Here is a 22,404-nt window from a genome sequence, read left to right as displayed (position 1 = left end):
CAGTCCCTTAAATGTGGGAGAAGCAGGGGCTTGAATTCATGTCTTCCACAATCTTCCAGGGGTTCTCAAATAGGATCAGAACCCCTCAGGGGGTCATGAGCTGTCAGGCTCCACCCCAAACCCTGCTTTGCTTCTAGCATTTATAATGGTGTTAAATATATAAAAAGTGTTTTTAATTTATAGAAGGGTCACCTGCCCAGCCACCCAGAGCATGGCACAGTATGCTGAGCCTGAGGGGGAAAAGCAGGGGAGGGGCCAGGTAGGAGGGTCCCACAGGCTGTAGTTTGCCCACCTGTTTTAAATGCAAGATAAGTATGATGCAGTGTTGGCTGACTCTTAAAAGCCCCTCCCCCTCAGTCTCACTGGTGTGTTGTCTATAATGTCATATCAGCTGTAATTAATAAAATTAAGTATATAAAGTAGGAGTGATTAGCAGACAGGAATAGAGGAAGAACTGAAAGTTGTTGCAACAAGGTAAATGAAGAGCAAAGAAAGGAAATGGGAGATAGCAGTGGTCACAAACAGTCCTCCCAGTAAGTGATGCTGAATGTGACTAAACAAAGAATGATAAAAGCTATTCTTGATTTTTGTGCAGGCTCCCCATTAATGGTGAGATGCACTGTTTCAAGAAAGGGGGGAGGTAGTCCTAGAGTTATACTCCAGCCTATAATTAAACTGAAATTCAGGCATCTCCACAAAGGAGTCTGAAAGCATGGTTCAGGGGAAAAGATGGTTGTCCTATACAAGTCCCAGTTTTCAAATCACTGAAGCATTAAATTGCCACCACTGGGAGCTAGAGACAGTAGTAGCTAGTTAGTTTTTTTTAATCACATCTGAAACAGGGATCAAAGCAAGGTAAGAAGAATACAATTTTATTTGAAGGACCAAATTATGGCATCCTACAACATGCAAGGAAAACTGTCAAGGCCAGCAAACTTCTCTCAGCACCGTTCTTGGGCTAGTGACCAGAGAAGTAGTGTTTTTTTTAAAAATCCCTAACCCCATGACATCTAGCAACCTGTAATTCATTTGTTTTGAAGAGCATGTACTTACATATTACTGAGACAGCCAGTTCCAAACCACTACCCCTCTGCTATAAATAGCAAGCACACACACTTTGCAATAAAGATTTAAGAACATTTAGACAAAAATTCAAGCATTACCAATGACATGATTCAAGAATTTATTAAGTCATACATGCAAAACATACTGCTAACTGCATTAGCAAAAGATCAATGGAAAAACTTCACAATTTTGCAACTTGATTTTTAAATTTTGCTCTAGTGGTTGAAAGGGTATAGTTCAACATTGTATTCTTGCCAGTTTAGGATGTACAGAACATTGTTAGCACTAAGTTACAGAACTTCACAGACCCAAGTTATTACCAGATAAATCATTGTGATGCACATGTAGGTGAGCTAAAGGACAATTGTCAGCATTAGTCATGTTAGTGTTGGGGTACCTGGCAAAGTAATGTTTGAGAAGGTTCAGAGCTTAAGGAGGTCAAAAGTATAAAAATTACTAAAACTTGTAAAGCTGTTTCACATGATTTTTACACCTAATGACTAGAAGACTAAAGAAAGCTCCTCAGAAAGCACGTAACTTACTGGATCAGAAGTAACAGGAAAATAAGGATATGCGTAAACTTTCTAATCTACAAAAAGCACAAAATGCTAATATATCAGAAAGGTTTTAAAATACAAGTTATATTGCTCAAGAAGAAGAAATTCTACAAGAAAAGCATTTACTAAATATAACATCTGTGGGAATGGACCAGTTCAAAGTTGTTTGAAAGTTGTGCCCTACTTGAAAATTAATTCAAAAAAAACTTACCTATAAACACCAACCACTTTTTCACCTACTGCATATTTGTGACAAGTTGATTTTACCTGTGACAAAAATCTATTCAGCTTAACCACTCAGTTGACAATGTAGTGTAAATTGGTCTGTACAGTGTCAAAATACTGTCTGGCAATATCACTTGATCAAACCAGGTGTGTTTCACCTACCCATCACAATACAATGCTGTCAAGAGGAGTACATATACTTCAGTAAGAATATTTATTTTTAATCACAGCAGCAAGAACTACATTGTAACTGAGCCCTTACCAGGGATAAAGCATTTTTTACTGTGACTAAGGTTGTCAGTCATATAGTCAATTACCTTAATCATTTAGGTTGGATATACAATGCTATGCAACAACCACAGGTTGAGAAAATGTTTACATTAGACTGCAACATTTTCCTAAGGATACTGTACTGTTACATAGTTGTGAAAAACTAGAGTGTTTTGCATTTCCTACAGACATTAGAGTTTTCTTAAAGACAAGAGTCTTAAAAATAGTTTAGGGCTTAGTGCTCATAGCACAACAACACAACTTAATTCAGCAGATAGTTTGGCAACACTTGATTAATCTGAGCAAGAATAGGACTTTAAAAATAAGGCTTTACATAGGTTTGTCATTTTTTAGGATTTCACTTGTAGTAGAATTTGAAAAGCAGTTCTCATACTTTAAACAAATGAAACCATGAAATTGTTGATTGGTTCAAAAATTTTATGGAAGAGAACTAATTTATAACAGAAAAACTTGGCATTGAATGTGAATGCTCCCTTGTTCTGAGCAAAGCACACTAGGTTCGGAGTGGGGGTGGGGCAGGGTAACATTTACAGCAGACGACATTTTCTCTTCCTCTTCTTTACAGGAGGGGGGCAGAGAACTGCTCGAATAGCTTCATCGAATACTGTCTTGAGGCCTCGCTGTGTAAGTGCTGAGCATTCTAGGTATTTCACTGCACCTGCAGAAAGCCAGAAGGTTTGAAGTTACAAAACAATTCTCTACATTGTGCCAAAGACACGCTTGTTTCTGTTTTTGGCAGTCGGTCAGTTAAAAGTATCTCCTCTTAAAATTAAAGTCTCCTCCTATACAATGAATTTCAGGTAGAGTCAATGTAATTCAGTAAAAATCATACCAATCTCTTTTGCCATGGCAAGGCCTTGTGGATAGGTGATTGGAGTCAATTTCTTTTCCTTCAGCTTTTCAATAGTGTCTTTATCATCTCTAAGATCAAGTTTGGTACCCACTAGAATGATGGGAGTGTTAGGGCAATGGTGTCGCACCTCAGGATACCACTGCAAAAAAAGGATGCAAGTTTGTACTTGTCTAGCAACTGTCATATAAGACCCACAGAGCACTTTACAAATCATTAGACTCACAACATTCCAGTAAGGTAGGTAGAAATGTGGGGCAAAGAAATTAAAGATGAGATTCCCCCAAAATATGCCTTCTCTAACCACAAGACAAGTGACAGTCACTCTGTCCAGACCAATGGTTCTCAACTTATTACCTGGGACCCCGGGCTCACCCATGGCCTTTAGCACACAGCTGAGCTGGGCCACAGCTGTGTGCTAATTGGGCCTCATGCAGCCAGCTGGTCCAGACAGTAGTCAATACTCAGTGGAAATGCCCTTTGTTCACTGGTTTGACAGGAGTATGGAAACTTTTCGGGCAATTTAACAGTTAGCAGAAAAATTTCAGTTAAAGTTCAGCTGGGCTCAGAAGTATAATTACAAGCAGAGATACCCCAGAATAGGTGGGTGGGTGGGTGGAAGAAATACCCTCCCATGTCTTTCAATAAACTGTAAATTGTAAAATCAATACGTGCCCAAATTGAAATATATCCCCTTGTTCAAGATTCATTGAATATTAAGCATAACAAAGATAAAGGGGATCACCCCAAGGCAGCTACATTTTGGCTTTGTGAACCTGAGCCAACAAGCATGGCATCCAGCATTTAACATCAGAGAGAGACTTAACTCCTTTCTTATCCAGGACAGTTGACTTCTGCAGGCTGAAAAATCCTGTTGTGGCTTTGCAAAACAAGGAGAAGAGAATACATTCATGATAATAGACCATCTGCGACAGCTCTCCATCATGCAGAATGGATCATTTCTCCTTGCCAATGGAAATGTGACAGGACTAAAATAAGGTTCTGAAATGCCAACTGATTTTCTGGTTAGTCAGCAGGCAAAGTGCAGAGCCTAGATCAAGTCTTCAATGGCCACCAAATTTTGCCTACGCACTTTTCCAAATTCTTTGCTATCAGATGTGCCTTTAAAAGCTCCCTATACCACCTGATATCTTAAAACAGGTTTATAAGATTCGTGTATTCCATTTAACCGACTTACATTTTATCATTTTCCTAACTGTATCTGTTTTGTCAATTACTTTTTTCCTTACCATCTCACATCAAAGAAAAAGATTCTAGTTTCAACTGTAGCAGGTGCACTGCACTGCTAAAAGGAACTTTTAAGATTAAGCAACTGACATGGCCGAAAGCAGCAAAATTCTGGATTTCTCCTTTACAGGTAAAGTAGCATTGTTTAATCAGAGAGACAAGGTGGGCAAGGTAATATCTTTTATTGGACCAACTTCTGTTGGTGAAGGAGACAAGCTTTTGAGCTGCATAGAGCTCTTCTTCAGGTCATAAACTTGCAGAGACCTGAAGAGGAAGGAGCTCTGTGCAGCTCAAAAGCTTGTCTCCTTCACCAACAGAAGCTGGTCCAATAAAAGATATTACCTCGCCCACCTTGTGTCTCTAATATACTGGGACCTACATGGCTACAACACTGCAAACATTGTCAGTCATGTAATTTAAATGACACCTGCTAAACTCCAACATTACTGATGTCTTCACACAAGAATTTCATAGAACATGTGAACCCAGTTTTTCCTTTAATTCCTACTGTAAAGCAAAGGATACAGGCTGTGCCCTAAGAAACAGTACAGTGATTAGTCTCTCCAAGGAAAGAAGGGGACACTAGCCTACACTTACCTTAGCACGAACATTTTCAAAGGATGCGGGACTCACAAGGGAAAAGCAAATTAAGAAGACATCCTACAAAACAAATGTTGAGTTAGCCCAGTACAGTAACCACTGGAGAACAAACGGTATCTTCTTTAATATAAAATAGGTTTCTATTCAGCTACTGCAGGCATCTAGTCAGTAACTGCTAGAATAGTTGTGCTAGCAGTATGTTAGCATTTCAAAATTTTACTCCCAGCACCTCAACTCTTGCTAAGCTATTCAGATACTGAAAAAATAGTAGAACCCTGGAGGAGCCCATCACATTTTGATGAAAGGAGAAATAGAATTTTGTGGATAACAGTAAGAGAAGAGTCACTAGAATTGCAGTCTCCTGTCTCCCTTTCAGCTTAGACACAATGAAAGGCCAAGTGATTTAAGATTTAAATAACATCCTGCACTAATGTGCTAGGTGTGTGCTTAAGTGTTACTGCTCCATTACTTCTGAAAGCAAAATCATACCAGTTCAGGGGAGATTTTCTGGTCTGAGGGAATGGGTGCAACGTGGAGTATGGCTCTGAGAAATCACGTCAGCTGGCCAGCTTTAAATGACTACTTTATGTAAAATATCCTTAAACCATTTAAGCAGACATTTTCTTGCATCCAGTACACAATTTGCAGATTATTACTGTTGTGCACAGATTAAATGAATCCTGTGTGAGTTCTGAATCTATTATATAGAATGTTAATATGAAACACTGTAGGGTTTCCCTCCTCCCTCCCAGCTAGGATCAGGCATGTAAAAAAATTCAGAGTGCAAACCAATCTTACTAGCCTACTCCATTCCTTAGTGATTGGACCAGAGAAGAAAGACCTTTTAAAAAGTCATCCCCTTGCCTTTCAGTTGAGGGAGGGATGAATTTTATTGCAAGGAAGAGACTGAGTGGAAAAAAAAAATCATTGAGGGAAAGATAGAAGAGATGGGAAATAATAAGATTAATGTGCAAATGCAACAAAATACAAATGTCAAAGGCTTCATATCCTGATTGCTTCTAACCTATTTTGAGAAAGTGTTTAAATTTGGTTAACTAGAAGATTCATTTCTAAATCTGGTCATCTGAAGATTACTGCAATCTTCCTACATAAATCTGACACCTGAACAAAGTATTACTCAAAGCTCCAGCTTTCCTTGACCCACTTTTCATATTGGAGTAAATACAAATAAAAACACAAGTTTATTAAGGAATCAAAGGCATTTCAGAATGTTAGTTGATTGTACGGCATTTCAAGGCTTTCTGTTAGGTTTGCTTCTGACATCTGCACTGCTAAGCACTTGCAACCCAGTCCTTCATGCATCACCCCAGCAAGTTTCCCCAGCCATGACACCAGAAGAAGAAAGATGGGCAATATCACATAATATGATACTATGGCCACTACTTAATTTTTCCAGTTCTGCAAGTTTATGGCAAATCTCTAGTTCTGCATGTTGTGCAGGTTCACTTCACCCCTTTACTAATTCCGGGTAATCAAAATGTTTGCGTGTACAGGAAGTTCTATGGGTTATTTGCAACTTTCAGGTTACCCTTCTGTATTAAAAATCTAATCCAAAACACAGGAGGAAAACACATTTTAACTTTAAGAAAAACTTTACTCTTTAGAAAAGCATTGATTTAAAGAGGTATGATAGTAGTGAGTACTCAGACCTATAAAGTAATAATACTGTCCCAAGAGTTAAACTTTAAGTACAAGGGAACAACTATTGTTTAATAAAATAGGGGCCAATTTATCACTGTATTATTGTGAGAAAAACAAGGCAACAGAACTTGGAACTTAAGTTTATTGAAAGTTTTACATACGGCAATAGGTTGATCTTTCAGACTGGAAGTTAAATTGTTATCATTGGTTCCTCCAACCTAACAACAGTATGAGACAAATTAAGTTTAGGAGTAACTTTAATGTAAAAAGTTTGCTATTACCTGACCATTTCTTCTCAGCATTACTATTCTCACCAATCCTCACAACACAGCTTTCCCTCTCAAAAGGCTATCTTCCTTGGAAGTCACCAGACATCTAGAAAAACCCACTAGAACTATTTCTTCTAAAGCTGTAGATTTAGCTACCTATATTGATAAAGATGACTAGGAACAGCAAACACTCCTAAGCATGCTCATCTCTTTTAAAAAAAAAAGTTAAACCACACTTGAGTGGACAAGAGTCACACAGTAAAAAATTAGATAAGAAGTTTTCCTCTCATTCATGTGTCACGTTTACCAATCCGCAAAGATTTTCCATACAGTGAGAACAGAATACATTAAAGAAGTGAAGTTTAAAGTGTGAATTAGTGTCAAAACATTGCAAAGCCATGTGAGAAGGAAGTTATTACTACATCAACTTGGGTGCAGAACAAATATCAACTTCTAACACCAGGTCTTTATCAACTCACATTTCTTTATTTACTATAACTGATCTGTTGATTGAGTGCCCAGCAGGTTGAACAAACATTTTGTCCCCCTGTACATAGGTTTAGCACATGACAGTTCAATACACTTTAAAGTTCTACCTTTTCCCACAATTTGGTGGGTTCCCAATGAGCCATTCTTCACCCTGTGATGCCTTTTAGAATAGTGGTTCTCAACCTTTCCAGACTACAGTATCCCTTTCAGGAGTCTGATTTGTCTTGTGTACCCCAAGTTTCACCTCACTTAAAAACTACTTGTTTACAAAATCAGACAAAAGTGTTACAGCACGCTATTACTGAAAAATTGCTTACTTTCTCATTTTTACCATACAATTATAAAATAAATCAATTGGAATATAAATATTCTACTTACATTTCAGTGAGCAGTATAAATTAATCATTGTCTGTATGAAATTTTAGTTTGTACTGACCTCGCTAGTGCTTTTTATGTAGCCTGTTGTAAAACTAGGCAAATATCTAGATGAGTTGATGTACATCCTGGAAAATCTCCGTGTACCACTAGTGGTACATGTACCCCTGGTTGAGAACCACCATGTTAGAAGAAAAGAGATGTTGTTAAGGTGCTGAGAGTCTCCTAAACAAGCCTGGGAGTTTCCTTTGTTTTAAATATCCCACTACTGCTCCTGCATACGAGAGAGTGCAGAGATAACTGCTGGATTTTCTTCCTCGCAGAAGCAGAGATCTCTGGAAGTTTTGTAGGGACCACCTGTAGTTGACAGGTTTGTATCAGTCTCTGGTCTCATGGTTGAGAAGAAAGCCTTATTGTGAGGACTAGTGACCATAGCGTATGAATGAAAACTGAATTAAGACGAATGAACTACAAAAATTTAAGTTAGAGTTCACTGAGTGAAATCCATCTTATTCCACAGAGAAATGAAATTATATAAGAAATGAAGTAGTTTTGCATTTTAATATTTGAGAACATGAAATATAGTTTCAGACCATTTATAATGGCTAGTAATTACTCTGAGAAAGCTGCAATAACTCTAAGTTTACCACTTTCTTCTAGCTGAAGGACAGTTCTATCAGATAAAGTCTAGCTCAAAAGAAGACCACCGAGTTTGACAGAAAATAGCTTTAGGAAACTAGTATCTAAAGAGATTAGCTGAGCTGTGGTGGCAGCTGCACTTGAGAGACTAGAGCAGACTATGTCATCTTCCATATACAGAAGGAACAAGGCACGGTCTATGCAGGTTCAGGATTTAACTAGTTACAAGCAACAAAACACAAATACATTTCTTCTGATGTTATCATCGAAATTACAAGTGTATCATAAATACTCTTGGCCTGAAATAATTTAAGAGCTCTAACATACCCCATGTCAACCCCAAGAAGAGAGAGTGTGGCTCTTTCACATTTAATACCAAATCAAATGAAGCTGAATGACATCAAGTGCTTAGCAATGAGTGTCAGACTGGAGCCAAACAGCATGCCCAAAAACCAGATCTTGCTTTTGGCAGGGACTCTAACCTTAATCAACAGACTTTCTATTAAGACTACTCAATTCATCAAAATTTATTTTTCAATTAAATATTCTAGTCAATTGTGGGTCTCCAATTGCACATAAAGCCAGCATGCCTCAGTGTATGAAAAATAAGTGCGTGTGAAGGTTTCGACATCTCTTCAATTGCAGACAGATACAAGACCCAAGTATTATGGCTGCAGCATTCAGATGGAACTTGCCAGAGTTCAATTTTACCATTAAATTTGATATCTTAATATGATGAAGTGTTAAAAATCTTAGCATGATTCAAGAAAGAAGCAATCAGACATTTATAGGGCTATTTAGGCTATATATATGCTTTCAAATATCTCATAGTATAAGTCTTACTGTTTGTGGATAGGATAATGGACGTAATCGGTCATAGTCTTCTTGTCCAGCTGTATCCCACAAACCTAGGTTGACTGGTTTTCCATCAACCATTACATTAGCAGAGTAGTTGTCAAAGCTACAGAATTAAAAAAAAGATTAGTTCAAGTCTTTTCTGTGAATAATAGCAAGCCAATAAATTTATCTTTTACAGTAATCTACAAAGGCTAAGATCTTCTGTAAAATCCTAGTCACAAAGATTACAGATGGAAAAAGTCAAACTCTAATCCATCTGTCCCAGTATAAATTGATTAGTGGGCATAGTGGAAGTGAGCTGATAAAAATGTACGATAAATAAATACTACATGGATACCACCACATATCACAGACACCAAATATAAAAGTAAACCCAAGAAGCCAAAAATACTCTTAAATAAATCTAGATGCTGAGTTAAGCTTTTATTAAGAGAAAACTAAATGGTGATGTTTTCAACTGATGTACACAATTAAAAACCACCACCACTAACAGTGGCTAGTATACAGACTTTGACATAAATTAGTTCATAAGGTTTTATTGATATACTTACACAGTGGGTATGTATTCTCCAGGAAATGCATTGGTTGTGTAACTGATGAGTAGACATGTTTTACCTACAGCACTGTAAAAGAGAACGTATATTCATGGTTAAGTGCTCTCTCTTATATGCAAGGGAGAATAAACAGCCCTTCAACAGAAACCATTTCATTTTGCCATTTGAAGTGAGATTAAGCTGAAACTTGAATTGTCAGTGCTCAAAGTTCTGTGACTGTGGTTTTCCAATAGTAAACACATCAGTCAGAAGATAAACTTAAGCTTCAGTGGCAGACAGAGCCAAATAATGTAAGATCTCCTAAAATATGAAGGGTCAATAAAAAGTTACCAGACTTTGTTTGGATTTTAGCTACAAAAAAAGTCATATGTCTTAACCAGAAAACCAATTTCTGCTGTCAAATGACCAATTTTACTCCCTGAACAGTACTGATATACCTATCATTAGCACAAGTTCTTGAAATTTATAAAACTGAAAGGAATCTCTCCCCCCACCCTTAATTCAACTTAAAGTTGTTATTCCTTTTACAAGACTCAACTTTATTTTCCTTACACCAGTTAACTTTTAAGAAACTATTGCCAATTTCTTCTCAAAATGCCACATTATAGGGGTTGAGGAAACAGGAGTAGCAGTCCTCACCAACATCTGCTAAAATGGCAGAATGAGATCCTGTATGCATTATCACTTCCTTAGAAACCCACAGACATATCATGGAAAACTCATGTAGAGCTAATTCTATCCTAACATTAAATCCAACTTATGCAAAGATTCTCCCACAAAAAAACCCAAACTCCTCCAGATAATTGGGGAGAAAGCCTATGTTCTGGATTTCTTTGAAGACCTGATAGCCAGCTCCCTTCTCCCCAGCGTTACCTAAACTCAAATATTAAGGCAGGTAGCTTTGTTACCTTTGGTAACAGGTTCAATTAACAAGGGTTGGGATAATTAAGGTTTGACTACATAACTTTTTTTCTGAGAGAGAGAAACAGACTAAAATTTCATAAAAATTAGGTTTCTAATGCTTAAGAGTTCATCTGGTCCTGATACTTGTTCCTCATTTGAAGAGTATCCTCCTTTGATATTATAACGTTTTCCAGAGGATCACTTCTGCAATTATTAGCTGCTGCAAAGAAGATAATGTCATCAAGGGATTATGTTCTTCCTGATGCTTACTCCTCACTTGAACAGATGAACTTCTATTCAAAAGGTAAAGTATTTTCAGGCAGATGTTTTATCACCAAATACTGATTGTCCAAAATAGATGCATCAGCAGCATTTTAATCCTTGCTGTACTTACAAGTATAACCTTCCATTACGCTATGACTCATGCAATTCTTATACTCTCTCTCTCTCACATGGTTAAGAAACTCATTGAAGTCAGGTTATCTGCTGTGAAGTCTTACCTTAGTACTTAGTTGTTACACAAAGAAATCCTAGCAACTAATCAAATGTCCTTTAGCTTTTGCATGAGGAAAAATATTACTGCAAGGCTTACAAAAGGATTTTTGTCAAGGGCTTTAATATACATAGGCTTTCTGGCTTTAAAACATTATGAGTTAACACCTGTGGCAGTTTTATCGTATTTACTATCACCACAATGACTACATATTTTGTCTGGTTTGTGAAAGCATCTAGTTACTTTAATGTGGATTTCCTCTTTCCTTTCCAAAGGTAAAAAGACCTTGTTTGAATATTTTTATAATCTTTGCAACAGCCAATACCTACTAATCATCTCTAGTGATTCAACAATGAAAGCAGGTTAGGTGGACCCTGTGCTCTGTCAGAGCTACAAGTTACTGTGTACATTGCAACTCTGCCTGCAACAGGTTCCTCCAATACACTTTCTTAATCAATTCAACAATACTTTGTTTGCTTGACAAGCTATTCAATTGTTCTTAATGACCGATAAAACTAGACTCTTAAGCAAGGCCGTTGTGATCTGCCCATGCTAGTGCCTATCTGGGAATCTATCCCACATGTCCATATGTAATTCTTAACTGTTTCTGACTCAGGGCTTGTCTACACTGGCAATTTACAGCACAGCAACTTTCTTGTTCAGGGGTGTGAAAAGACTCCCCCCCAAGCACAGCAAGTTTCAGCACTGGCAGCTGCGCCCCTCGTAACCACACAAACCATGTTAAAGTGCTGCCACAGCAGTGCTTTACCATTGCCAGTGTAGACGAGCCCTCAGTGGCGGGCTGGCACACAGCATAATGCTCAATATGCTGTAGCTTTTTGTCCCACCTAATGAAGTTTTTTCTCATCACTCAAGATATAAACTCTTATAATTTGATTATATAAATTGTTCACACTAATTTTGAAGCAGTAAGGAAAGTCTAAATTTCAACTCTCTTCTGTTATATTAGCTGCAATTTCCTCCTGAAATTTGCACTGTATTTTGTGCTCAGATACACCTCTAATTTATGGCATTAAATTCTGTACTTAGTAAGCCTCAGTTTTGCATATTTTACTGTAGTAGATGTCTTTCTGGTGGCTTTAAGATGTATGCAAAAAAGTGGCCTAGCAAATTCTCAATCAGGAACACATGGGAAACTGGGATTTGCTTCAGGATCTGGAAGTTAATGAGATTGGACCAGGGATGGATGATCCCTGGGCAGCCAGTAAATGCTTACTTCAAGGATTCACTCCAGTGGCATATTGAAATGAAGCAGAAACAGCTGCAGTTTATCATTATGAAAACAGAGGCAGTAAAGTTGCACCTTCATGGCAGTCCTAAAAGTTTAGCATTCCCAGCATATAACAGAGAAATGACGAGGTGTATTTAAATAAAAGGAAAGAGGAGTAAAGTCTAGTCAGTTTAGCTCAGGACTAGGAGCCAGAGTCTCCCAAATTCTAATCCCAGCTGTAAAACAGTGCCCTTGAGCAAATCACAGACCCTTTTGCAGTTTTCCCAACCTGTGAAATAGGGATAATTACTTACCTCACAGGGTTGTTGTGAGGAATAATGTTTGCAAAGTGATTTTAAGGTGAACATCACTCTAAATATTATAAATCTTTCTACACAAATTGGGAGTTTCCAGGAGTCTTGAAGTAAACCAGCATTCTCTGAAAACAGGAGCCTGTTGTATTGTTTTAATATCATTAAACCAATTGAGTATTCTTAGACTTCATACCTGTAAGAGTCTGAGTCCAGGATATTAACACTTCCAAAAGGGAAATTGTAAAGAGTATGTATGGACCTAGGCCTTTCAGAGTGCCACAGAATAGGAATAGAATAGGTCCAGATTATAAATAAGTCATCAAAGCTTTAAACCTTAGAAGTTCTGGAGCACCAAAGTCCCACATTCTATGGGAGGCTTCTTTAGGACCTGGAGGCAATACTGTTAAGATTCCAGAGCATGTTTCACCTGATGCCCCATTCTCAATAGGTCCCATAAGACATCAATAAGTATAAACAATTTGAATATAAAATTTAAGACCACTGGTTTGATAGGTATTGAAAAGTAAGAATATTCCACTCATTATTTGCAACAGTGAATGAAGAGCAATTTTCGGCCCTCACATCTTCCTTTCCAGCTCACTGTGCAGTGGGAATAGTGAGTCTGCTGTGGGTTATTCAGAGCATCCCAGGAAGGTGGTGGTGAAAGGTTTCATTCCAGGCTTAAAAGAATTAAAAGAACTGCCTGGTGCTACAAAGCCACACAACAATCAGGCTAAGTCATTAAATCAACAAGAAAAAACAAGTTCAAAAGCCCTGTGTTTCAGACTTGTTCCATTCTAGGTTTCCTGCATCTCTAGCCTCTTGGCTCTCTGCCCTATGAATCAGATGTGTATGGTTCCCAACTCAGAAATAAAACTTTAATGCCTACCTTTGCTATGGTAACCTACATTACATTTATTCCTCATCTCCTGTTTCAATATTATGTTAATACACTTCATTTGAAAAGTGCTTAGAGTCTGAATGAAGGCAACTCTTCTAGGGAAGAGCTGTAATCATATAGTGAGTGGAAATCCCTTACACACAGAAACTTTAGATTAAGATGCATTAATAGAATGACTAATCGGGGGGAAATGACTAATCTGAAAATGGTCAACAAAATTTCTAGCAACTATTTAACCATGGCTTTCCAATCCTATCAACGGTAGTTAGTAGCATCAGGCTGTAATAGGAAATATAGTCTGTAAATCATGGAAAGTTTTAAAATTAATTTGAGAGAATACAGGCAGACAGGAGACTGCATAATTCTGGTTTCACTGTGTTCCACAGAGCATATTACCCCAAGTTTCCCAAGACTGCACTGAACCCCTATTTGCTTCCAGGTGCAATTCAAGGTGTTGACTGATCTATAAAACTTTACATGGTTTGGATCCTGGAAACCCAAGAATATCTACACTAGCAATTTTTGGGAAGTCTTGCACAACACTAGATTTGGTTTGAGCAGGGTTAGATGGCACTGTGGTGAAAATGCTGGCAGACAGTCTACATTAATATTCCCTCCAATTTTAACACCACTGGATCTGCGTAGGCAGTAGTATGACAACTGGAGATTTTCCAAAATTTTACAGTTGAGAACACGGCGCTTGTTTGCAACAATGGCAATGGAGGCCAATTGGGGCACTTGGGTTAACAGTTTCCTTAACTTAGATGTCCAAGAATTGGTAGAATCCTCCTGGAAAGGCTTTTTCCCTGTGGAATGTATTTCTCCCACTAGTCCACCTGAACCAGAGTATGGACCTTCAGTACACAGTGTAAGGCCCATCTCTTCTCTCCTCTCAGAATTCATATAATTTAAATAGTAGATGAAACTCTTCTAGCATTGACACTGGTCAAAAGCTGTGTACTTGTTTTGTGAGTTTAACACTACTCAGAGCCGAGAGGCTCTGTGATGGGAGCTTTTATTTGAAATAATCAAATATCTTATTCTACCAGTTCTGAGAACTAAATCCTAAATTTCGTTCCCAAAAGGCACTATTCTAGATGAACCAGAATTCTACCCAGTTTTAATTTTTAAATTCAGAAGCGTGTTGTAACAGCAGCTCCCCAAATTCCAACCCCCAATAGCCTCTCTAGCAGCCCCAAAGTTGACAGACAGACTGCTATGGGAAAGGTTGAAGTGTTCAGCAAAATGAAAATTAAAGAACCACCATACTACAGGAATGCTTCACTACTGGAAACAATTTGGAATATTTGCACTGAACTAGAACAAGCCAATTGTCTTTGTTTTAAAGGGATATTGCCAAGTTAATATTTTTTTAAATTTCCTTTGTTCTATTGATACCTTAGATCAACTGAAAGGTTTACTTCTCACTATTTATTTTGTTTACTTTCTGCACTTCATTGAGCTTGGACAATGAAGCTACAATTGGCTTTTATGCACTAGAACAATGCTGCCATACTGATATAAATCCAAGCAAAAAACTGAACCTTTTTGCAGTTAAGTTTGTACTACTTGTTTTTTAAAATCTTGTGTCTGAGAGGAATACTGTATTGTTTATTCTTACGTATAGCGCCCTAAACACTTCAGTAGGAAAAACATTATTTTTAAGTATATAACAAGAACTATAAGTTTGTGGTCTAATCTACCTGATATTTTACTAAATTCAAGGGTTAGTAATTTGCAAGATGAAACTCAAAGTCAACTTTCCACCCGGGAGAATTTTTTTACAGCTAAATCTCAGAAGACAGTTTACAATAGAAAAGCTAACCATTAACTATTGAATCAAATATGTCACAGCTTTGATTTATACTAAATATCGACTTCGAGTCAATGAAAATCTTTGTGTTAAGGAAAGCAATTTCAACTGTATTCACTAAAGGGAAGCCACTGCTTCAGTTGTAAGTATATATTAAGGATGACAAAAACCTTTACAGTACAATGAGAGGTCTGGCTGTTTCTGTGGTGCCTAGTAATCAGTTTGTTTCCACTGCAGAACTGTCCCCTCTCATTAGATGAAACCGCTCAGGATTCCATAACAATAAGCAGTTGTTTAGATGCTTCAGTTAGGGAAGTATCTAAACAAGCCTGAATGAAAGCAAAATACTCTGCTAAAAATAACTGGTATCAATGCTTTTGTACCAAATTCTCATCTTCAATAAGAATTCCTTATAAAGAATATCGAAGTAAGTAGCAGAAAAGTGTTGCACATTATACAATCTTATTTCTCTGCATAATAAAATAATTCACAAAGCAACAGTTGCCATCTATCACTCCGAAACCATCTTCATTGTAAAGATGGATACAAGGCCAAAAATATGAGCGCAAAAACATCATGTACGTAGATACTGCTGTGCTTTTCTAACCAACTGTGTGACCAATAAATATCAGTTCAGGCATAATGCTAAAGACAAACAGTTCATAAATGTTGAAATTTAGTAGTAGCAATGACACATGTACATTTATATATCCTTGTTTGTTTTTTCTAGCAGAATTTGGCAAAGAATACACAAATTAATATGTTTATGTAAGCAAATCAGGATCTCAGGCTTCCATATATATTTTTAAATCATTTTTAGATATTTCTTCTAGATCGGGGTGCCCAACCTGTGGCTCCATAGCCACATGCAGCTCTTCAGAAATTAACGTGAGGCTCCTTGTATGGGCACCGACTCTGGGGCTGGAGCTACAGGCACCCACTTTCCAATGTGCCAGGGGGTGCTCACTGCTCAACCCCTGGCTCTGCCCGCACTCCACCCCTTCTCACCCCCTCCCTTGAGCCGGCAGTACCCTTGTTTCTCCCCGCTGTCCCCCAGAACCTCTTGCACATCACGAAACAGCTGATCGGGAGGTGCGGGGAGGCGCTGATTGGCAGGCTACCCATGGGTGGGAGGCACTGGGAGCCAGGGCGGGGTGGGGGGAGGAGCTGAAGGGATGCTGCTGATGTATTACTGTGGCTCTTTGGCAATGTACATTGGTAAATTCTGGCTCCTTCTCAGGCTCAGGTTGGCCACCCCTGTTCTAGATCACCTGATAAGCTGGTACTTTAAAAAAAAAAGCAGCTAGTTAAATGTCAAAACACAGAATTAGGTAATGAAATATGGAAAAAATGCAACCATGGATTTAAAGAGTTATCAAAATGGGAACACACAGATCAAGACCCCATTCAGACAGAGAAGTTTCTGAAGCACCTGCATTAAGAAAGGCAAACAAATTGAATGTCAGCCCTTCGCTCAATAGCATATATAAAATTTAAGCTAATTACACCATTTTAGTTTTCAAGAAAATGAAGAGAAGAAAAATAATTCTGAAAATGGTTGCAGTGGGATTATACTTATATAGGACCACTTTATTTCTTTTTAGTAAGTTGTATACTTTTTGTTGAATGAGCCACCACATACAACATGGTTTCCTTCTATTCAACATTCTAAAGTGTTTTTCAAAACATGGAAAACAGCATTTAAATTTATTAGCAGCAACACTAGGTCTGGCAAAATTTGTTTAAATGCAATTTGCTATGTTAAGCTAGTGAGATTTTTATAAAAGGAAAACTTTTTCCACTGAATGCACCCGATGAAGTGAGCTGTAGCTCATGAAAGCTTATGTTCAAACAAATTGGTTAGTCTCTAAGGTGCCACAAGTACTCCCTTTCTTTTTGCGAATACAGACTAACACGGCTGCTACTCTGAAACCCGTTTGTAAAATGTGTAATATGAACAACTGATTTATTTATTAACCATTCATATTCTACACAATCACAATTTAAGTATTGGTACGATTAGCTTGTAAATTAACAACACATTGTGAAGAGTTTGTATATAAATGTGTTATACTTGTTTGCTCTTTATTCATCAAATTTTAAAAGTGAATAGGAAAAAAATTGCTAAGAACATAAGAGCTGCCATCCTTGGTCAGACCAATAGTCCATCTAGTCCAGTATCCTGTCTCCAACAGTGGCAAGGACCACAGCTTCAGAGAGAATGTACAGAGTAGAGCAATTCTGGAGTGATACACTCCTGTTTTCTTGCAGTCAGAGGTTAAGGGTAGCTCCAAGCATGGGTTGCACCCCTGAACCATCTTGGCTCACAGCCACTGATAGACCAATCCTTCATGAATGTATCTTACTCTTTTTTGAACCCAGGTAGATTTCATTCGTTCAGAATATTTAATGGAAAAAATATTCATTTTAATAAAATATTTTAGACAAAGAATTAAGATGTTGATTTAAAAATCAAAGTTACAGTACAGACCCATTTACGCGCGGATGTCGAGAGTCAAGGCGTCACGACCGTGTGTTAATGGACCGCGGGTTAAGAGGTCCATGCTGAAAAAAGCATCTGATTCGCTTAGAAAAACACACTTATTTTCTGCTCTTTCTGGCTCACTTTTTTTCTTCTCTTATGAAGTCTGTCATTCGCCGCAAATGAAATGCATTTGCGGCCGATTCATCGGCTTTCTCCAGAAATCGATACCTGCGCTATGCCATGACGCTTTTTAAAACGACTTATAAACCCCTTGCAGGCTTGGAATGATTCCATCCCAAGTTAAATTTCCAAATTTTGTCACTTGGGCTTGAAGAATTGGCCCACTTAGCGGCATTCATTTCAGCCTTTCCTGAGCAAAACACATGCACATGGCTTTGTCTATTGTGGGTTTTGCTGAATGGCGCACACGTTCTCGCTTAAGCCCCGTGGCAGAATCGACATTTTGTACAAAGCCATTCAGTTTAGATTCATTTTTTAGCCATTCTCAGAGAGTAGATTCGGCAATCCCAATATCTTCTGAAATTTTGGCCTGGGTTTCTCCGCTATTTACTCGATTTATTGCAGCTAGCTTTTCTTCTACAGTGTAGGAATGCTGACGCTTGCCCTCTGCCAAGATATTAGGCCTACGGTTAAAGTTTTCTAATGTAGTACATATATTACTATATAATATATAGTAGTTATACCTCTCTCTCTCAAGACTAAGCGTGCTTGATACGTCTTTACCAATATCGGTAAAGACGTACAACACATTTCTGCTCCGCGCTTCCTGTTGATTTCTAGGACAGTGAGTTAGTGAGCAAATCTGTAGTGCTACATAGAAAGTTCCTGTACCGCGTGTTAACGAGTCTTGCGTGTTAAATAGGTAGCACTGGGAGGCATGGCGCTACCGGGCATTAAGTGGATTCGTGCGTAAACGGGTCTGTACTGTAATTTACTCTTTCATTATAAAGAAAATGAGTACTTGTGGCACCTTAGAGACTAACAAATTTATTTGAGCATAAGCTTTCGTGAGCTACAGCTCACTTCAGCATCCAATGAAGTGAGCTGTAGCTCACGAAAGCTTATGCTCAAATAAATTTGTTAGTCTCTAAGGTGCCACAAGTACTCATTTTCTTTTTGCGAATACAGACTAACATGGGTGCCACTCTGAAATCTTTCATTATATTAATTTAAGCTAAGTGAAAGAATGATCTGTTGTTACTCCTACCAGTGCCAATGAATTACAGCACTATAAGACAGGTTTCAGAGTAACAGCTCATGCTCAAATAAATAAAGCTCATGCTCAAATAAATTGGTTAGTCTCTAAGGTGCCACAAGCACTATAAGAGTCTGTTAAACGTGTCAATACATCATTCTTGTGTAGCACAAGCAATAAGAGCAAGGCAGGTATCTCACATGAATTTTGAAATTCAACATTTGTTAAAAGTTATTTTAAATGTTAACAAAAACTGATCATTCCCAACATGATGAAAACCACATTAAATGACACAGGGCTGAGGGTGACTTCTTCTAGCTGTACTTACGCTCCTCAGTCTATCTACACTGGGTTGCTGTGATGTCCAATTATGCTTAGACTACACTGGGATTTTTGTTTCAATGAAAAAATCAAACTGCATAAAACAAGTCTTGTTTTCCAGCTGGCCTGTGATGCTCCATGAGCTCTGACATCTAGTAAGAAAAAAATGCTTCCAAGATGCTGGGAAGAGCTTCTCTTTATGAAGCCTATTCAACATCATTCAGCACTAAAACACACAATACACACCTTCAAACATGTTCTTTACAAAGGGAGACAGCAGCTATGCATAAACTCGGGCTCAATCCCGTTACAAATAATAACCAAAAGTTATTTCTATTATAATAGCAGGGCATGCAACGTACCATAGGTGTAACACAGTTCTTTACAGACAATGAATATATGACATGTTGATAATTTTTTGCATTACAATAGCACCTACAGGCTTCAGTTAGGACCAGGACCCTACCTTACTAGCTACAAACATAGTAAAGTACAGTTCTTGCCCTGCAGAGATCGCAATCTACTTTCAGTTTATAATCTAAATCAGCAGTTCTCAAACTTCATCAACCTGAGGATTCCCCACTTTGATTTAAAATATTTCAGGGACCCCCCCAAGCCTCCCCATTCAGCCCTAGGCCCCGCCCCCCACACCATCCCTTCCCCAAGGCCTCACCCCTTCTCACCCCCTGTTCACTCCATCCCCCCTCCCTCCATTGCTCACTCTCCCCCACCCTCACTCACTTTCACCAGGCTGGGGCAGAGGTCTGGGGTGCAGGAGGAGGTACAGTGCGGGTGGGGGAAAGGGCTCTGGGAAGGAGTTTGAATACGGGGTCTGGGCTGGGGCAGGAGGTTGGGGTGCAGGAGGGGGTGAGGGCTCCATCTGGGAGGCGTTTATCTTGGGCAGCTCCCAAAAGCTACCAGCACATCTCTCTGACAGCAGCTCCTACTCAGAGGGGTGAGAGGGTCTCCACACACTGCCCTTGTCCACAGGCACCGCCCCTGCAGCTCCCATTGGCTGCAGTTCCCAGCCAATGAGAGCTGTGGAGTTGGTGCTCAGAGAGCACACAGAGACCCATGCTCCATCCCCCCCACCCCGGGGTCACAGGGATGTGCCAGCTGCTTCCAGCAGCGGCACGGGGCCAGGGCAGGTAGGGAGCCTGCCTTAGCTCTGTTGCACCCCTGGACTTTTAGCGCCTAAAATTTCCCCATTTGGCTTCAATAGCCTCTGTGAGATAGGGGAAGGGGAGGATTTGATCAGCAGGGCCCGTGGACCTCCTGGAGTACCCTTGGGGACCCCCAAGGGTCTGCAGACCCCAGTTTGAGAAAAGCTGATCTAAATTTTAATCTTTGGCTGTAAAAGCACAGAACTACTACTGGCAGTGTTTATCACTACTATAATTAAGTCCTTTTAAAGAGATGTTAGAGATAAAAGTATAAGTTTTACATTCAGTTACTTTAACAGTACCTTTACTATATAACTTTAAAGTAGGAAAGAACTGTTCATACATGTAATAACTAATTAGGGAGTAGAGAAAACAGTTGTGTCCACTGCTAAACTAATTGTGGTTTAGAAGCAGTCAGAAATAAGGGAATAGCCCTACAATAACTTGGGGAAGTGGCCACCTCTTTGACAGCATCAAACTGGAGTGCACACCCTCGCACACTAACATATAGGGAAGGCCACTATTTTTGTAAGCATGAATACTGTGTATCAAGTCACCACCCAATCATCCACCTTTGGGATACCTGTCCGTTCACCACATAAACCCAGAGTTCTAGAGCACCCACCATTCACCAACATCCACATGGGAGCCTTGAACACCCTAATTTCCTAGCAATACCAAAGCCGTCCCCTTATCCCATATCTCCCACCCCCCATTTGTCAATAGGAATGGGAGGACCACTACCCCTTCACACATACCATCCCCTGGTGGGTCTCCTTCTACACCAATACAGATCTCCCAACATGCACCCACAACCCTGAAATAACCTGCCGCGGCCAACACTCATACAGAGTACTACACTCACACAATTGGGGGGGGGGGGGGCTTTGTATCAATGTCATCCAGCACTAGCGTGGGGATCCATCAATTTCTTGCATATTTATTTGCAACAACACCTACTTCACAATACCCTGTACACGATGCCCTTCCCACCAGGGAGCCCTGAGGAATTGGGCTGGGTGTGGAAAGTTCGGGGGGGGGGGGGGAGAAAGAGTAGTGGGCCCCCATGGAGCGGGTGGAACGAGGCCCGCCCCGGCCACCCCTCAGGGGGAACAGGGCCCCAGGAGTGTGGGGGAGGAAAAGAGGGCCCCGCCCCGGCCACCCCACGGGTGGGGACCCCTAGGAACGGGGGAGAGGAGAGAGGCCCGCCCCAGCCACCCCACGGGGAAGACGGACCCCCAAGGACCAGGTGGGAGGAAAGAGGGCCCCGCCCCGGCCACCCCACGGGTGGGGACCCCTGGGCACGGGGGAGAGGAGAGAGGCCCGCCCCGGCCACCCCACGCGGAAAGACCCCCGGGGAGCGGAGGGTGTGGTCAGGTCCCAGCCGGGGAAGGAGTAGCAGCGCTCTGGGCTTACCCGTCTCCCACCACCACACACTTGATGGCCTGCATCGGGGCTGCTACGGGGCCGAGTCTCTGCGGCTCCTGCTGCTACCTTGGCGGGAAGGTCCGTGAGGCTAAGGGCCCGCGGGTCCGCGCCGGCGTCTGGCCGCCTCCGCCCTCAGTGCCTGGAAGCGGGGACGAGGCAGCGGCCACCACCCAAGGCGGGGAGAGCAGAGCGCTGCAAGGAAACAGGAAGCTCCCGCTCCGCTCACATCCGCCTTGCCGCGCTCGGCACCAGCTGCCCCGCCTTCGGAACCGCTCGACTACCCCCGCCCTGTCAGCGACGCGGCTTCGGAACCATTCGGAAAAGCTCGGGGTCTCTCTCCCGAGCGCTGCCGCAACTTCGTTAGTGTTCGGCAACACGTGATTCACAGCGGGCTTGGCTTCGGCCATCTTCGGCACTGCTCGGTGTCCCTTCCCTTACCTCAGACTAGGAGCGG

General features: G+C 40.2%; 1 protein-coding gene across 1 annotated transcript; it reads right to left on the bottom strand.

Annotated features, from left to right (window-relative positions):
• Nucleotides 1-1,169: 1,169 nt before the first annotated feature.
• On the bottom strand, nt 1,170-22,186 carry RAC1 (Rac family small GTPase 1). Its single transcript, XM_048866025.2, has 6 exons — nt 21,939-22,186; nt 9,680-9,751; nt 9,114-9,231; nt 4,834-4,896; nt 2,971-3,130; nt 1,170-2,796 (listed from the first exon to the last, which is right to left on the bottom strand). Exons 1-6 carry the CDS (start codon nt 21,971-21,973, stop codon nt 2,666-2,668), a joined length of 579 nt encoding a protein of 192 aa, XP_048721982.1. The 5' UTR covers nt 21,974-22,186; the 3' UTR covers nt 1,170-2,665.
• Between the last annotated feature and the right edge of the window lie 218 nt (nt 22,187-22,404).

This window comes from Caretta caretta, chromosome 10 (genome assembly GCF_965140235.1).
Source record: "Caretta caretta isolate rCarCar2 chromosome 10, rCarCar1.hap1, whole genome shotgun sequence".
Lineage (NCBI taxonomy): Eukaryota > Metazoa > Chordata > Testudines > Cheloniidae > Caretta > Caretta caretta.
This window is presented reverse-complemented; position numbering and strand designations above follow the sequence as displayed.